General features: G+C 42.1%; 1 protein-coding gene across 2 annotated transcripts in view; it reads left to right on the plus strand.

Annotated features, from left to right (window-relative positions):
• Positions 1-16,315, plus strand: part of KCNH1 (potassium voltage-gated channel subfamily H member 1) — a 408,948-nt gene that overhangs the window by 281,661 nt on the left and 110,972 nt on the right. For both annotated transcript variants that reach the window (XM_075595705.1, XM_075595706.1), the window contains one exon: positions 6,367-6,563. In XM_075595705.1, coding sequence (XP_075451820.1) covers positions 6,367-6,563 — 197 coding nt within the window. The remainder of the gene's footprint in view (positions 1-6,366; positions 6,564-16,315) is intronic.

Raw genomic sequence — 16,315 nt, forward strand, 5'->3', positions numbered from 1 at the left:
TGTCCCGCAAGGCTCTGTCTGTGGCCCCTACTATTCTCAGTGTTTATCAATGATCTTCCTACAGCTTTTAAGGGAGCTTCAATACACAAGTATGCAGATGAAACAATCTTATATGCACACAGCCATAGCCTCTCCAACCTTGAACACATACTTCAATCTGACTTTTCGAGACTTGAAAATTGTATTTCCCAAAACAAACAGTTTTTAAACACTGACAAGACTGTAACAATGAAATTTGGGACCAAGGCTACATTTCTAAAGCTTCCAATGAAGGAGCTCCAGATTAGAACCAACTCTAATACTATCCTAGCCCCTGTTACTAGTTTTAAATATTTGGGCATATGGTTTGACTCCCATTTGTATTGTATTGTATTGTATGTCTTTATTTATATAGCACCATTAATGTACATAGCGCTTCACAGCAGTAATATATGTGGTAATCCAATAAATAACAGATAATATAAATAAAAGATCATGGGAATAAGTGCTTTAGACATTAAGGAAGAGGAGTCCCTGCTCCGAGGAGCTTACAGTCTAATTGGTAGGTAGGGAGAACGTACAGAGACAGTAGGAGGGAGTTCTGGTAAGTGCATCTGCAGGGGGCCAAGCTTTATGTGCCATGTGTTCAGAATAGCCACAGTCCTATTCATATGCTTCTTTAAGCAAGTGTGTCTTAAGGTGGGTCTTAAAGGTGGATAGAGAGGGTGCTAGTCGGGTACTGAGGGGAAGGGCATTCCAGAGGTGAGGGGCAGTCAGTGAAAAAGGTTTAAGGCGGGAGAGGGCTTTAGATACAAAGGGGGTAGAAAGAAGACATCCTTGAGAAGAACGCAAGAGTCTGGATGGTGCATAACGAGAAATTAGGGCTGAGATGTAAGGAGGGGCAGAAGAGTGTAAAGCTTTAAAAGTGAGGAGAAGAATGGAGTGTGAGATGCGGGATTTGATCGGAAGCCAGGAGAGGGATTTCATGAGGGGAGATGCTGAGACAGATCTAGGAAAGAGTAAAGTGATTCTGGCAGCAGCGTTAAGGATAGATTGTAGGGGAGACAGGTGAGAGGCAGGAAGGCCGGACAGCAGGAGGTTACAGTAATCAAGACGGGAGAGAATGAGGGCCTGAGTCAGAGTTTTAGCAGTCGAGCAACAGAGGAAAGGGCGTATCTTTGTTATATTGCGGAGGAAAAAGCGACAGGTTTTAGAAATGTTTTGAATGTGAGGGGCAAATGTGAGAGAGGAGTCGAGTGTGACCCCAAGGCAGCGTGCTTGGGCTACTGGGTGAATGATCGTAGTTCCAACAGTAATGTGGAAGGAGGTAGTAGGGCCAGGTTTGGGAGGAAGTATGAGGAGCTCTGTTTTAGCCATGTTGAGTTTAAGGCGGCGGAGGGCCATCCAGGATGATATAGCAGAGAGACATTCAGAAACTTTGGTTTGTACAGTAGGTGTAAGGTCGGGTGTTGAGAAATATATTTGTGTGTCGTCAGCATAGAGGTGATAATTAAACCCAAAAGATGTTATTAGGTCACCTAGAGAGAGTGTATACAGAGAAAAGAGAAGAGGTCCCAGGACAGAGCCCTGGGGTACCCCCACAGAGAGATCAATAGAGGAGGAGGAGATATTAGCAGAAGAGACACTGAAAGTACGATGGGAGAGGTAGGATGAGATCCAGGATAGAGCTTTGTTCCGAATGCCAAGAGTATGGAGAATGTGAAGGAGAAGAGGGTGGTCCACGGTGTCAAATGCTGCAGAGAGGTCGAGTAATATGAGCAGAGTGTAGTGACCTCTGTCTTTGGCAGCATGGAGGTCGTCAGTTATTTTAGTGAGGGCTGTTTCCGTGGAGTGAGCAGTACGGAAGCCAGATTGTAGAGGGTCTAGGAGAGAATAGGTGTTGAGAAAATGGAGCAAGCGAGCGAATACAAGACGTTCAAGGAGTTTAGAGGCAAAAGGCAGGAGGGAGACAGGCCGATAGTTAGAAAGACAGGTAGGGTCAAGCTTGCTGTTTTTGAGTAATGGTATGACTGTTGCATGTTTGAAGGAGGATGGAAAGGTTCCAGAGCAGAGGGAGGAGTTAAAAATGTGCGTGAGCGTAGGGATTATAGTAGGAGCAAGAGGTTTTAGGAGATGGGAGGGAATGGGGTCAAGAGGGCAAGTGGTAGAGGGAGAAGAGGCGATCAACAGCGACACATCCTCCTCTGAGACAGTGGAAAAAGAGTCAAGGAAGGCAGGAGGAGAGTTAGGAAGAGGTGTAGGATGGGAGGAAGAAACAGAGGGGATGTTCTGACGTATGGATTCCACCTTTTCCTTAAAATAGTCAGCAAAGTCCTGAGCGGAGATGGAGGAAGGAGAGGCAGCGGAGGGTGGTTTGAGTAGAGTATCAAAGACAGAGAACAGTCGGCGTGGGTTAGACTTGTGCATGTTGATTAGTGAAGAAAAGTAGGCTTGTTTAGCTTGCGAGAGGGCAGAGTTGAAACAGGATAGCATAAATTTGTAGTGAAGGAAGTCTGCGAGAGTATGAGATTTCCTCCAGAGGCGTTCAGAGGAACGAGTGGAGGAACGCAGCATGCGCGTGTGGGAATTTAACCAGGGTCTAGGGTTAAAAGTGCGAGTGCGGCAGAGAGAAAGCGGAGCATGTAGATCAAGAGAGGAGGACAAGGCAGAGTTGTAGTTCCTGACCAGTTTGTCAGGGTCTGTAGCAGATCTGAGAGAGGAGAGGGAGGAGTGTAACGTGGACTCAAAGTCAGGTAAGTGAATAGAGCGCAGGTTTCTGCAGAACCGGGGTGTAGATGGAGGTGGAGAAGTTGAGAAGCGAGATAGAGAGAATGAGATGAGGTGATGGTCAGAGAGAGGAAAAGGGGAAATGGAGAAATCAGAGAGAGAGAAATTTTTAGTGAAAACCAGGTCTAAGTAGTGGCCATCCTTGTGGGTGCTGGCTGCAGTCCACTGTTCAAGGCCAAAAGAAGAGGTTAGAGAAAGAAAGCGGGAAGCCCAAGGGAGAGAGGGGTCATCAATGTGGCAATTGAAGTCCCCAAGGAGAAGAACAGGGGAGTCTGAGGAGAGGAAGAAAGAGAGCCAGGATTCAAAGTGAGAGAGAAAGGCAGAAGGGGGATGAGTAGAGGTAGGTGGGCGATACATGACCGCCACATGAACAGGGAGAGGAGAGAAGATCTGGACAGTGTGAACCTCAAAGGAGGGAAAGGCAAGAGAGGGGGGAATAGGAATAGTTCGGTAACGGCAGAGAGAGGAGAGCAGGAGCCCCACACCTCCACCCCTGCCATCAAGGCGCGGAGTGTGGGAGAAGGAAAGGCCACCATAAGAGAGGGCAGCTTCCAGAGCAGAGTCAGACTGAGTGAGCCAGGTCTCAGTTATAGCAAAGAGAAGCAGGGAGTGAGAGAGAAAGAAGTCATGCACAGAGAGGAACTTGTTAGAGAGGGAGCGAGCATTCCAAAGGGCCCAGGAGAAAGGGAGAGAGGAGGGAGGGTGGCAGGGGATGGGTATGAGGTTGGAGGGGTTAACACCAGAAGGAGTAGAAGTTGTATGTGGGAGGCGAGGACGAGAGCAAGTAGAAATAAGGCAGGGACCAGGATTGGGAGAGATATCCCCAGAAGCAAGGAGGAGAAGCATGGATAGAAAGAGGATGTGTGAGGATGATTTGTAGGGGTGTGTTTTAGTGCAGGAGGTATAGCTGTGTGGTGACAGAGGACGCAGGTAAGAAAGGAGTTCATGTGAACTGAGAAGTGGGGAAGAAAGGAGAGATGGAGATATATGAATAGAGTTAGAGACATAAGGAGACTGGTGGAAGGAAGTGCATAATTTGAAAATAAGTGCGGTTGCAGCAAATATAAAAAATAAAGGCGGCATCACAGCAATAGTTAAGTGTTGAGATGTGCAGTCTTAGATAGATGATATCCTCTTTTCCAACGTAGATCAAAAGCAGGAATCAGAAGCAGTAGGTGATGTCCACTTTTCCACTTCTTTTTGAACTTCCTTTTTAAACTTCATAAATACTTGAAACATATATACTTAAAAGCATGGCATATTTGGGTTGCACATTGATACCCTGACATCCAAAACCTATGTCAAAGTAGGTGTACTTTATAGGAACAAATCCTCCCTAAGTCTGCTGGTCAGAAAGCGCATTGCACAGCAGATGCTAATGCCAATTATAGACTATGGGGACATAGTATATGGCACGGCACCCCAAACTCACCTTAGCAAACTTGATACCCTCTACAATTCAATATGTCGCTTTGTCCTCCAATGTAACTACAACACACATAACTGCGAAATGCTCAAAGAACTAGATTGGTCATCACTGGAGTCTAGGCGCATAGTTCACCTTTCCTGTCTTGCCTTCAAATACTTTCTGGGCAAGCTACCCACCTATCTGAACAAGCTCCTTACCCCTACCACATGCAGCACTTATCATCTGAGATCTGACTCCAAAAGACTGTTCATGGTCCCATGGTTCAACAAAGTATCCGGCCGCTCCTCCTTTTACTGTGCACCCCAAAACTGGGACAATTTACCGAGACTCTCGTCGCCAACAGTCTAAGTTTTTTCAAAACTAAAGCTGTCTCACATTTTAATCTGGTCTGTCACTGTTACATACGCCTATAATATATATTATCTCTTACTGTGCATGCAATGTCTTGTATATAATGTATAACACTGTTCACTTATCTAACTATGTATTTGTAACCATGTATTTGTCATCATAACCCTGTGCCCAGGACATACTTGAAAACGAGAGGTAACTCTCAAAGTATTACTTCCTGGTAAAACATTTGATTATTTTTTTTTTTATAAATAAATAAATAATGCATAGCTTTTACAAAAAAGCCTGAGTTAAATAAGTGCATGGCCAGTAAATCTACACACAGACAGCTGTTTTGACCTTTTTGGTCATGTCAGTGTAAGAATGGTTATACTGACCTTGCAGTGTCAAGCTGGTAGTGGCCACAAACCAGGTATGGAGGGGGACAAGTTACTAGTTCTTCCCTCATTTCAGGTAGACATTTTTTTTTTAAATAGCTAACACATAGAGATGAACAAAATTTCCAGGCAACCACAATATTGGTAACCTGTTTGAATTGAAGAAAATCACACTAAAATAATTATTTTATTAGGACTTATTTAATAAAGTGCAATAATTTCCCCTGATAACTTGGAATCCCGTGACACTTTTATAAAGCAGGTGTAGCCTTGAAAAACTGCTTTCTTGTCAACTGGGGCACTTGTTAGGGAAGAGCAAGCAACAGTTGTGTTGTATATTGTGGTTGATTATACTATATTACAGGTAGTCCTCGTTATCCAACGTTTCACTTTACAACGAATGGCATATCCAACGCTTTACAATGCAACCCTAAGGGCCATTTATTTCAACGCCCGAATGCGTTATCCAACGCTCACCACCACTGATTAACATGGGACTCACTTTACAACGGTTTCACTATCCAACGCTACTTCCAGAACGGATTCCGTTGGATAACCGAGGACTGCCTGTATACTATACTGTATTATACTTCCACAGAGTTACAATTAGGGCAAAAAGCCAGACTGTGGGAGTCTGTGGACAGTGTCCTCTTGCCTGTGGTACTGTAATACTGTAGTTCTCCATCTAGACGTATTGTATTTGTGTCATTTAGAGTTCTGCCCATTTAATGCAGTAGTTCCTTGTGAAACTGACTTTTAAAAAACTTTACCTGGTCCACCCCGGACCACTGTAACTCACCCATGATGCCCAACGTCCGGGAACCCTCTTTTTCTAGAGCGGTGAGACCTGAAATTTCTTGTCGTTTTCTAAAATAAAAATGTACATGGCACCGGGTCCCCAGTAGAAAGCTGCGATGTCATTGCTTTCTATAGGCTACCGGAGGGAACCACGGACCCCACTGCCATATTTTTAGCGGGTGTTGAGCCAATTTTAACGTACAAAAAAATATATCTCGTATTGCTGCTTTGAATACAGGCGGTCCTGCAGACAGAGTAATGAAGGACACCATTGCAGTCTGTGTTTTTTGCACTGATTTGCACTGAAATACATTGTGAAATCTTAATGGATTTGACTAGATATTAAGTGATCATGTGTACAATAGTGTGACATTATCAAACTTTTCTGCTCACTTAGGATCTGACTCTTTTTACTGACATTGCTAAAGTCGCAAGCTGGGGCAGATAGGTAAAAATCAGAGGAAAGTATCCCAGTTTTGTGCCCAAATTGCCTTGATACATAGACCCCCTATGACAGGTCGGAAAAAATCAAGCAAAATGTAATTGGTATGTAACAGTCTAATATTCGCCATTGAATGATCTACTATAAAGCTCCTTTAAATACACCGTATGCATGTGCTTATGTGCCTCTTACTGTCTCTGCAGGTAAAGGAGATGTGTTTGGAGATATATTCTGGAAGGAAACCACTCTTGCACCATCCTGTGCAAACGTTAGGGCTTTGACATACTGCGATCTTCATGTCATCAAAAGGGATGCCTTACAGAAGGTACTGGAGTTCTACACCGCCTTCTCACACTCGTTCTCCAGAAACCTGATTCTTACCTATAACCTACGGAAAAGGGTAAGCATAAGGATGCCGGAAAATCTTTGTGTCTTTTGAATGTGTTTCTTACTACAGTATGCTCGACTATAAAAGATGTCGCTCATGGTAATGATTCAGAAGAATTTTTTTGCCTTAATTGAATCACAGACAGTACAATAACGTGCATTACAATATAGAATTAAGGGGTAGGGTATGTGTCACTATTTCCAACCCTCGCCTTTATTTCCATTAGTGTGAATCACAGTACTCTGACTTCGTCTGTAACATACATTAGTAACATCTGTTGTGTAACGTAAACATAATGTTCTGTTAATATACTGTAGCTGTAATTAAGATTATTTGCCGAGACCAGCAACAAACTATATTTTATGGTAATGCATTGAATTAATGCAATGTTAGATGACTTGGAAATGTATACACCGCAAGTGTTCTTTGCTAGTGGAATTCTGGATTGGTGTCTACAGTATGCACTGTTTTTATGTGTCTACTGTATGTGTTGTTTTTATATTACATTTGGTCTCTTTTACAGTGAATGACAAAGGTGCACGTGGTTTTTACTATGTAATCCACCAGGATAGGTGGAGACATTTTGATTTAGGACCTTGTATTCATTATTTGAAGGCTTATTTTTAATCAAGCAAGAAATAATTGGTATTTTTGGCACGGAATCTATGCCAGGAGAACATGTTTGAATGTGTGCTTATGCCGGTGATTGATTTAGAGGTCAGTAAGAGATTTGTGAGAGGACTTATGTGCACTCAGGACTTAAGTGAAATGATAATATCTATGGGAATAGGATTTCATATCACATCGAATGGAGGCCTTAGTGTAAAAAGTATGGGACAGGATAACATTTTCTGATTTTGCTCAAATTGGAGGTGCTGAACATAATATAATGGGGTATATTATTTATTTAATTGCCACGATTTCCCTTCATTATATGCCATCAAGTTAAACAACTAGATCTGAGATGGTTTATACATAGCTAAGATTTGCATCAAATCTGGCAAACACATTTTTTTCATGTACAGTAGATACTTTATAAGGAACAAAATAACCCATAATCTACATGGCATTAATGTAGACAGTTTTATACATGACTCACGTGGTGCCAACGATATTTTCTGCAAATACAGTGTATTGATTGAAATTTTACCTCCAACCCTCAAGCTTGCATTAATTTCTCATGGAAATGCCAAGCTCAAAACTTGTTTAAAATGATGAACCGAAAAGAAAATTTTGGATGTTCTGTTTCCGTGAAAATGTAAATCTTGCTAAAAAAAGATTTTTTGTTCATATTTTGATGCTAGTGTACATCAAATTAATTTCCCTTCTCCCCCCTTCCCCCCCCATGTTTAAAATAAATACACGGACACTCAATAAGTTACATGTGGGTCAAAATGGACTGCATTTTTCAAACAACTGTTTTTAGGGTTGACAATTTTGGAGCTACAATATGTACTTTGCAATTTTTATTTGAAGGGAATTCATTACCCATTTTATATGAGACAGCGATTAAAGTACTGTAGCTGAATCTTTGCAATTATACACAAATGCTTAAGAGTTTTTTATTGCAGTTCTTAGTTCCATAAGGCATGAATTTGATTTGTTGTGAAATAAAAATATGTAATGAAATAATAAGTATTTTACAAGTGTCTCATGCTGGCGATGGGGACTAGGGATGTCATTTAAAACAATAGTGTCTTAGAGTTTTATGTTTGATCGTAAAATTATGCCTTAAAAAAAATCAAGCTGTCAGTGTTTGGTCCTGCCACAGAGGATTGAAATGTGTGCGTTTTTCAGTTTTAGAATTTTAAACTACAGCCTTGTTATACAACAGGGGTGCGCAAACTTTTTCGTCGGCGCCCCCCTGTCTGCTCACCCCTCCTTCTTGCTCCCACCCCGTTACATTGTCTCCTTCGTTTGACATCCCGTCAACATGACCCGACTGCGTTGCCATGGCAATGTGTCGCCAGAAGCTGTTGGAGGCAGGGTAAGTAACAAACAGAGGCCTTGTGCGCTCCCCCGGCATTTAATTTAAATGCTTTGGGGAAGAGCGCGGGGCCTCTGTAAGCGCCCCCCCGAGTAAATTTTGCACCCCCCCAGTTTGCGCCCCCCTGTTATACGGTATAGTAGTGTACAGTAAGAGTTAGATTGCTTTTGGAAAGTGTCAATCACCTCTGGGGTCCTGACATTTTCTCCGCCATATATGATTCTATGGTGCCATGTTGGTTTCAGACTCTTATCACGATGGCGGAAGTGGAATAATAGAAAAAGGAAAATAAAAAAGCTATAAAATAAAATGTTCACCAATTGGCAATCCATTAACAAGTTAATCTCAATCATCCATTGGCTTTTGCAAATTCATTGAGGTTTCTGCTTGGTTGGAATTTGTAATAGCCAATTACCTGTAGGAATTGCCTATAGAAATACCATAGGAACCTTACATATCCGGAGCAGTGTTTCATGTAACACATATATATTATTAGGAATTCATGGTGCTTTACAATATCTTAAGTGCATAAAGTACTAAGCGGTAGATCCTCAGAGGTCCGTTAAATCTGGGCTACTAACATTAGCTTCTGAGTTTAATCAGTATCCACAAAGCAAGAAACAAGAATTAGAAGGAGCACACAAAAGATTGTGGTAGAGTCAAAAAACTTCAAAGTGTATTGAATTCAGGTGTTGCTGGGGGTAGGTGATTTTTATTACCTTGCTGGGGTATATAAAGATGTTTGTTACTTATCACATGCTAGGTATTTGGTCTGCAGAAAGGACATTTGGTCCAGAAACGTTACCTTGTCAGTGGCTCTGATGAATTCAATACACTTTGAAGTTTGTTGACTCTACCACAGTCTTTTGTGTGCTCCTTCTAATTCTTGTTTATTGCTATTACGTGGATCCAGCTTTGGGACGCCGGGATCAGCAGAAGGTGAGCACCAAAAGGGAATACGCTGTAAATTTATTTTTCTAAACAGTGGTGTGCCATTTATATTTTACTCTTTTCCTAGTATCCACAAAGCGAAATACATGCAAAACCAACGGCTGTTAGTGATCACATTAGCGCGGGCTTAACGCCATGTGAATTTACAGTAGCTTCAAATAACATGACGTTAAGCCCGTCTTCCCTAAAGGTGGAGTTACTTCCATGCAGAACCTGAGTTGGTGTTCGGGGGGCTTTCAGCCCCAAATTACTATTTACTTTAATCGCCCCAAATTGCCGCTTTGGACAATATAAAATGATGCCCTAAGGGTCTCTGGGGGCTATGTATAAAGCAACACTTTGGGATTCTGCTGTAAAATAGACGCATAGAAGAATAGCAATTTGGTGCATCTCTTTGCGGCAGTGCATAAAACCAATGTTTATATGTTGTGTGGTGTGTGTAAATGTCTTTTTCACAATGAATAAATTACCATAGGGGTGGAGTTAGAGGCGTCATAAATGCTTCAAATTTATCTGACAAATGCAAGTCGACTCAAAGATTTCTAAGTACATCCATATGTAGGAACATAGTCCCTTTGTGGATGCTTCATCAGTCAACAATGTGTATAATTGATGAACTGTGTGTAACCCCCTTTCCCTATGCCTAAGGGAAACTGCGGCCGATTATGCGTGCTGCTAGTACCTGTACGCTCACAGGAGCCCTGAGCCTACGCCTCTGGGAGCCTGGGGTGAGCTTTCTCTCTCTTAGTGCAGTGCCTCCACCTATGAGGGATCCCAGCTTTGGCGGGATGACTCCTCATAGGACCCAATACAATCAGTAATAAAAATATCACACTATATACTGTATATATATATATATATATATATATATATATATATATCTCAAAAACAAAACAAAAAGAAGCGCCAATTTCGTAAAGTAAAATATAATATTAGGAATTTATTCAATAACCAGAGTAGTCATGCAGACCAATGTTATATTGGTGTGATAGTAAAAGCAATAAAAAAGCAATCAAAAATATGGTAAGAAATTTGCAGTGTGCAGCAATGCATAAGTGACATGCAGATGGAGTGATATAACAGGGTAACCAGGAGGATATTAGGGAGGAGGGTAACCAGTGAAATTGGTATGGAGTTAATAGCAGTTCGTGTGGCTGCTAACAGCCCAGTGGATAACAGTAGTACCGACTAGAGAATGGCCCTTCTCAAAGTGGAATGTTGGTGCACAGTTGACAGACCTGGTAAGGCACGGAACTTCACTCCTCCACGTGCGGTCTGGTTCCACTAAAGAGCGATGATGTCTCCTGAGATGAAAGGAAAACCCGATCTCTCCTGTAGCATGCAGAAATTCGCTGTGTGCCAAAACCTCATGTACAGGCAAACATTTCCTGCTAGTCAAGCCTCGTTATAGCTCCGACTGGGAGTTTCCAGCAAGTGCCTCTCTTTTTCAATTGCACAGCGATAATCCGTTCTTGGAGCTCCTCACTGCTTGTGACCGCGTGACCGCGTGTCTAAGTGATGATGTAACGACGTTCCATGGCCGCTACATTATTGATCTACTGATCATCTGTGAGATGAAGATAATCTCAAACCCTGCTGGTCTCCTGCTCCGCGGAGGATAACACCAGCCCCACCAAATGGCCGCTCGAGGCTTCTGGGATTTGTAGTCTCTTCCATTACTTGTGGCACCATTCCAAGATGTCCGCCACTCCTGCCACAACTGCGCATGCGTGCCATTTCTAAAATGGCCACCACCACTATCTCCTCCATGCTTAAGGTAACCAACAAAATCTCATGATGACGGACAGCATTGTCCTTTTACATTAAAAGTACTCTCTCCAAGCTTTGTGCACAATATAACGTTGATAAAAATAACATAATCATTATAAATGATTGTATTTTGATTGAACGGCAAATATATATATATATCACTTGTAAGCACATCCACATGTCTTAGACCAGCAGTGCGCAAACTGGGGGACGCGAGATTAACTGCGGGGGGGAGGGCGCAGGTTTACAGAGGCCCCGCGCTTCCCAAAGGCACTTAAATTAACTGCCGGTGAAGCAGCAAAGGCCTCTGTATACCTTACCGTGGTTCAGTCAGCATCTGGAGACGCGTCGCCATGGCAACGCGGCGTTCATGTGACGTTGTATGACGTGACGTCATGACGCCCAGATTCCAGGAACCACGGTAAGGAGGAGGGAGGGGGGAGCGCAGAGAGCAGGACAGCCGGCAGGGGGCGCAGCAGAAAAAGATTGCGCTCCCCTGTCTTAGACAGGTCTGCAACCCTGCCTTTCAACATTATCACCTAGCATACAGTGCTTCCACTGCAGCAAGGGATTCTGGGAAATTACATGCAAATGGGCACACAATGTGTCACCTTTTGCCTGAAATCCATTTTTACATGGAACCCTTATAAGCAAATGCTCGCTGTTCACACAGCTTTTAAGCACAGCATGGGATTATATGCAAAGCCATTCAAACCATACACAGACAGCTGTTTCTCTCTCTCTTTCTTTCTCTCTCTCGAATCTTGAGCTGACGTCACTAGAATCTCGCGTTACTACCGCGCTACTCCTGGAGAGACTTCTATATGACTTTTTGGTGCCTATTGATTGCCTGTTGTCTGGCGGAGGACCCCGCTGTCGAGCCTGGGCTGTGCTATTGACCAACAAGCATAAGCTCTACATGTTGTGAGAGACGCCATCTGCCCAGTTTATCGCAGTGAGTTGGTTGTGCCCCCATTTTCGATTCACCCGCTGGCTATTCAAGGCTCCTTAAAGATACCTTTATGTGAACATTGCCTATTTATTTCTTGTACAGTAAGTGTGCATTGCCTTCCACCTCTTTTATTAATAAATAATTCAATCTTCCATGCTGTGAAGATAATGCACTAGGGAGGCGCGCTTTTTCTTTTCTTTTTCATTTCAGTTGTGGAAGTGATTCTTCCTTTCGGATTCGGCTGCCCCCCGCTATAACATTTGGTTATAAGGTTCTCCTCTGTTTGAAGGCTGGATTAATAATTTTCCCGGACTATCAAATTTGCATATTTGTTTTAATTTATTTTTGGGGTTCATTTATTATTTATATTTTTAAGGTTTGAGGATGTTTTGTTTATGTAATTGCGCTGTTGTGTTGTCTTTAATATATATATTACAGCTCTGTAAAATATGTTTACTTGGTCAGTGACTTTGCTGCTTTACATTAATTCAATGAACTCTAATATGTATGACATGCAAGTTAAAAGTTGGTGCTAAGTTTAATGAGCATTATTAAGGTGCTATCGCCGATACATGTTTGTTGTTGTTGCCTGTTTACATACATGTTCCCTTTAATTTTATGCTCAGGCAATTGATAATGTTCGTGTATTTTCTTAGGTTTTTGAGGATATACATTACATATTGGATAGATTTCCTCTCATAGGTGTAACTCTCCCTGCCCGGCTCCTTGGGAGTTTACATTGGATAGTCTATATACTTGGCTTCCTCAGGGTGCTGGGACCGTGCAGCTGGGTGGTGATGGAAAAATATGGGCAGCAGGAACTGTATAGTTACGGACAAGATGGTCTTTATTTACATTGCATAGTAGTACAATTTCTTCCCCAGATGCATTCCTGGACAGGTACAATCTTTGAACAGTTGAAGTATTTACTTAGACATAAAATATAGCTTTTCTCTTGTTACCTATCCTCATGATGAAAAAGGAAACTTATCTAATAGTGGCGCTCTATATAAAAATACTAGCTATACATATAATCGTAGTGATAATAATAATCAAAAGGTGATACTTATGCAAACACATAAAACAGGTGCTGCTATGACCCGGTGAGGATTGCTCTGTCAGTCCTCGTGTTGAGAAGTAGGGATGAATCTCCGGGAAGCGCAGGGATATGTGAAAACAAAAATGTAATCAGCACTCCTGATGAAATCGATGAGATGAAACGCGTAGAGTGACGTCTGTACTACTGGCCGGAACCCCTGGAAGCCGATGACATCACTTCCTGTGCAGTTGGAACGCAAACCAGTGACACGCACGCCACGGAAGGAGGGGAACCAGATACACCATCTATCCGGCTGCTGAGATCCACTGCGTGTGATCGAAATACTTTTAAACTTTTGAAATCATGTGAGTGTAATACCTTTCACTTACCTTTTATAAATTCTTGGTATACAGTCTGCGCTATGTCCAGTCTTCTTTTCTAAGGTCTCTTGGATTCTATATGGGGCTGAGATTGATTTCCTGAATACAGTGTGACATCCATACTCTGGGAAAGATACCTTTACGTGCCTTTAACCTTCTCACACTTGTGAGTACATCTGCATTAGATCAGCCAATTTATTTAATTTGTCACAGCAATATTGCACTATCTATATACATTTTTGTTTTCACATATCCCTGCGCTTCCCGGAGATTCATCCCTATCCTCATTATACCTTCTGGATGCCTGCTTGGGCTTCCTCTTTATCTCTTTGGCCAACTAGACATTAGTTCTATAACTTACTCTGCCCATCTTTGTACTAGGACTCCAGTGCTAGGATGGCAGAGGGGGTTACTTTCTTTTGGGCCCCACCTTATACTTACTTCTCACAGCTCACAGCAGAAGGGTGTCCACTGACACAAGTCACTATTCTTTTCCTCTCTTTGCTAAGGAGATCTGGATCTCTGCTGCTCTGCCCATCCCATATGCGTGCTTCAGTGCTGAGACGGCAGGGGTAAATCCTTTTTCAAGGTGCTCCACCTATTATTCTCTAGGGAGGCTCACCTCGGGAATGAATCAAGAGTTCCATATTACTGCTTCGCTATGCCAGTCCTAGGACTACTACTTGGGTAACCCCAAGGGGACAAAGGCCTCCCATTTGGGAGCCGGTATTGTTTTACTTCTCTTATTCTAAGGAGCCTCACTTTAGAGGGCACTCCCCTATCTGTAAAACAAAGATACTATATGACTTATTTACACGTGCTATATACAGGTGAGACCCACTGTCTCTCCTCCAGGGGTCTGAGGGTAGAGTTCTTCTCCCCTCCTATTTATAACCTCTCTCTCTCACTCTCTGTCTCTAGGCAGAAAAGGGGTGGAGCTAGGTCTCTGCTGAGTCAGCCTAGACCAGGTGTCCCATCCAGCATATTCCAGAAGCAGGGTGTGGACAGGCCCCTGCCTGGTCACTTTGCAACAAACCAACTAAGGGGCAGGTGTTCAATATCTAACTCCTTCAGATGCTTTAACCACTTACACCCTATGGTAATCCCAAAAGGGGTTTTACATAGGAAATACAGCTTTTACTTGCTTAATGTGTAGCATATAATCTTATAAAACATAAAAATAAAATGCTCAATATTAAAACCTTCTTGGGGGTTCCCATTAAAAAAAGACTATTATTGGGCTGTACACTTATTTTATTGCATTTGTATTTGTTTTTGTTACTTTTAATTAAATGTCAATAAATGTCAGATAAATGCAGTAGTTGAAAGCTTTTGTCAGTGAGTCCTTTGAGTATAGTGACAGATACCATTAGCCATTGAAAGCTTTCTGATGTCCCTCTTCTATTAAGTTGTTTATTTGCTACTGACAGCTACACTGGTTAACCTTCATCACACACAATATTACCTTATGCTCTACAGACATTACAAGAGGGAAACCTCACACACACTAGGTAGTTTTATTTAAGATGTGATATGATGTTTTTTTTTATTGTTCACAATCCATACTTTACGGCAAGATCACCCATTATATACAGTACTTTTATTTGTCATAATACTAGCAGGTGTGCTGCAAGGTGTAACAGTGATGAAACAATAACAATATGTATTCTGACCCTCAATGCTGATTTAACCTTTACTGTGCTGGGTCCCCTACAGCATGTCCTCATCATGCGCTTGCACCTGGAGTAGGGTCCACGTGGCAACTCTTGCTGTTTATTCCAACTTTCTCCATTCCACCTGGCAGAACAGACCTGTTTTCCTTGCAGAATGATGGATCTTATCAGAAAAACTGTCCTATCGTAATCGTCTCAGATAAAGTTCTCTGGGGTCCAATAATGTCACTGAGAGGTATCCAGCAGTCCTATTCATTTACATTTGGAGCTTTTTATTAGGCATAAAAGACACAGTGAGCAGGGAAAAGGAACGAAGTTGGAACAAACATTCTACTGTGCAGTATGGTGAAGACATTTTTAAGAATAAAAAATAAACAACTTCCCTTTTAAACAGTGTTCAGTAAGGGTGTGTCAGCAGTAGGGATCAGCTATATGCTACCTGTCTTCCGTTCCAGCGACATTTTGACCTTAAACCCTCCTCTTGGAGTTCAACAAACCCAACCTTGTCAGCTACATGATGTTTGCGTCGTCAGTCGCACGCTGAGTCTCCAACTCAACCTCCAAATGGGTGAGGTTGTTTTATTTGTAAATACACTGCGTCTTTGTTTAATTGTTCTGAAAAGAAAAATATCATTTTAAAAATAACTACTTTTAAATGGACAAACATTTGCAGAGAGGGAAAAACTGTTCAGAAACAAAATGACCGATTTTCCGGTTAATGGCTGATTTGCTCATGCGTTGGGAAACCTTGGGTTCTGACGATTACAGAAAATAAATAAATAACTAGAAAGTAGGTTAGATTGCTGCTTCAAGAACATGGCATGTTTTACCTGCTCACTTCAACTGTCCTTCAGAATTAGATAAATACCTTGTGCCGGAGCAACCTGTAGGCGAGGTTAGCAAGGCGCTTAGATTGGTTTATTAACCAGAAGAAAACTATACACTAGGGACACTGTCCCTTTAAGGTGAAAAGAAATCATTTTAAAAACACCTATTCCCTATAGGTGTTTCT

The sequence above is a fragment of the Ascaphus truei genome, chromosome 4, assembly GCF_040206685.1.
Source record: "Ascaphus truei isolate aAscTru1 chromosome 4, aAscTru1.hap1, whole genome shotgun sequence".
In the NCBI taxonomy this organism is placed as follows: Eukaryota; Metazoa; Chordata; class Amphibia; order Anura; family Ascaphidae; genus Ascaphus; species Ascaphus truei.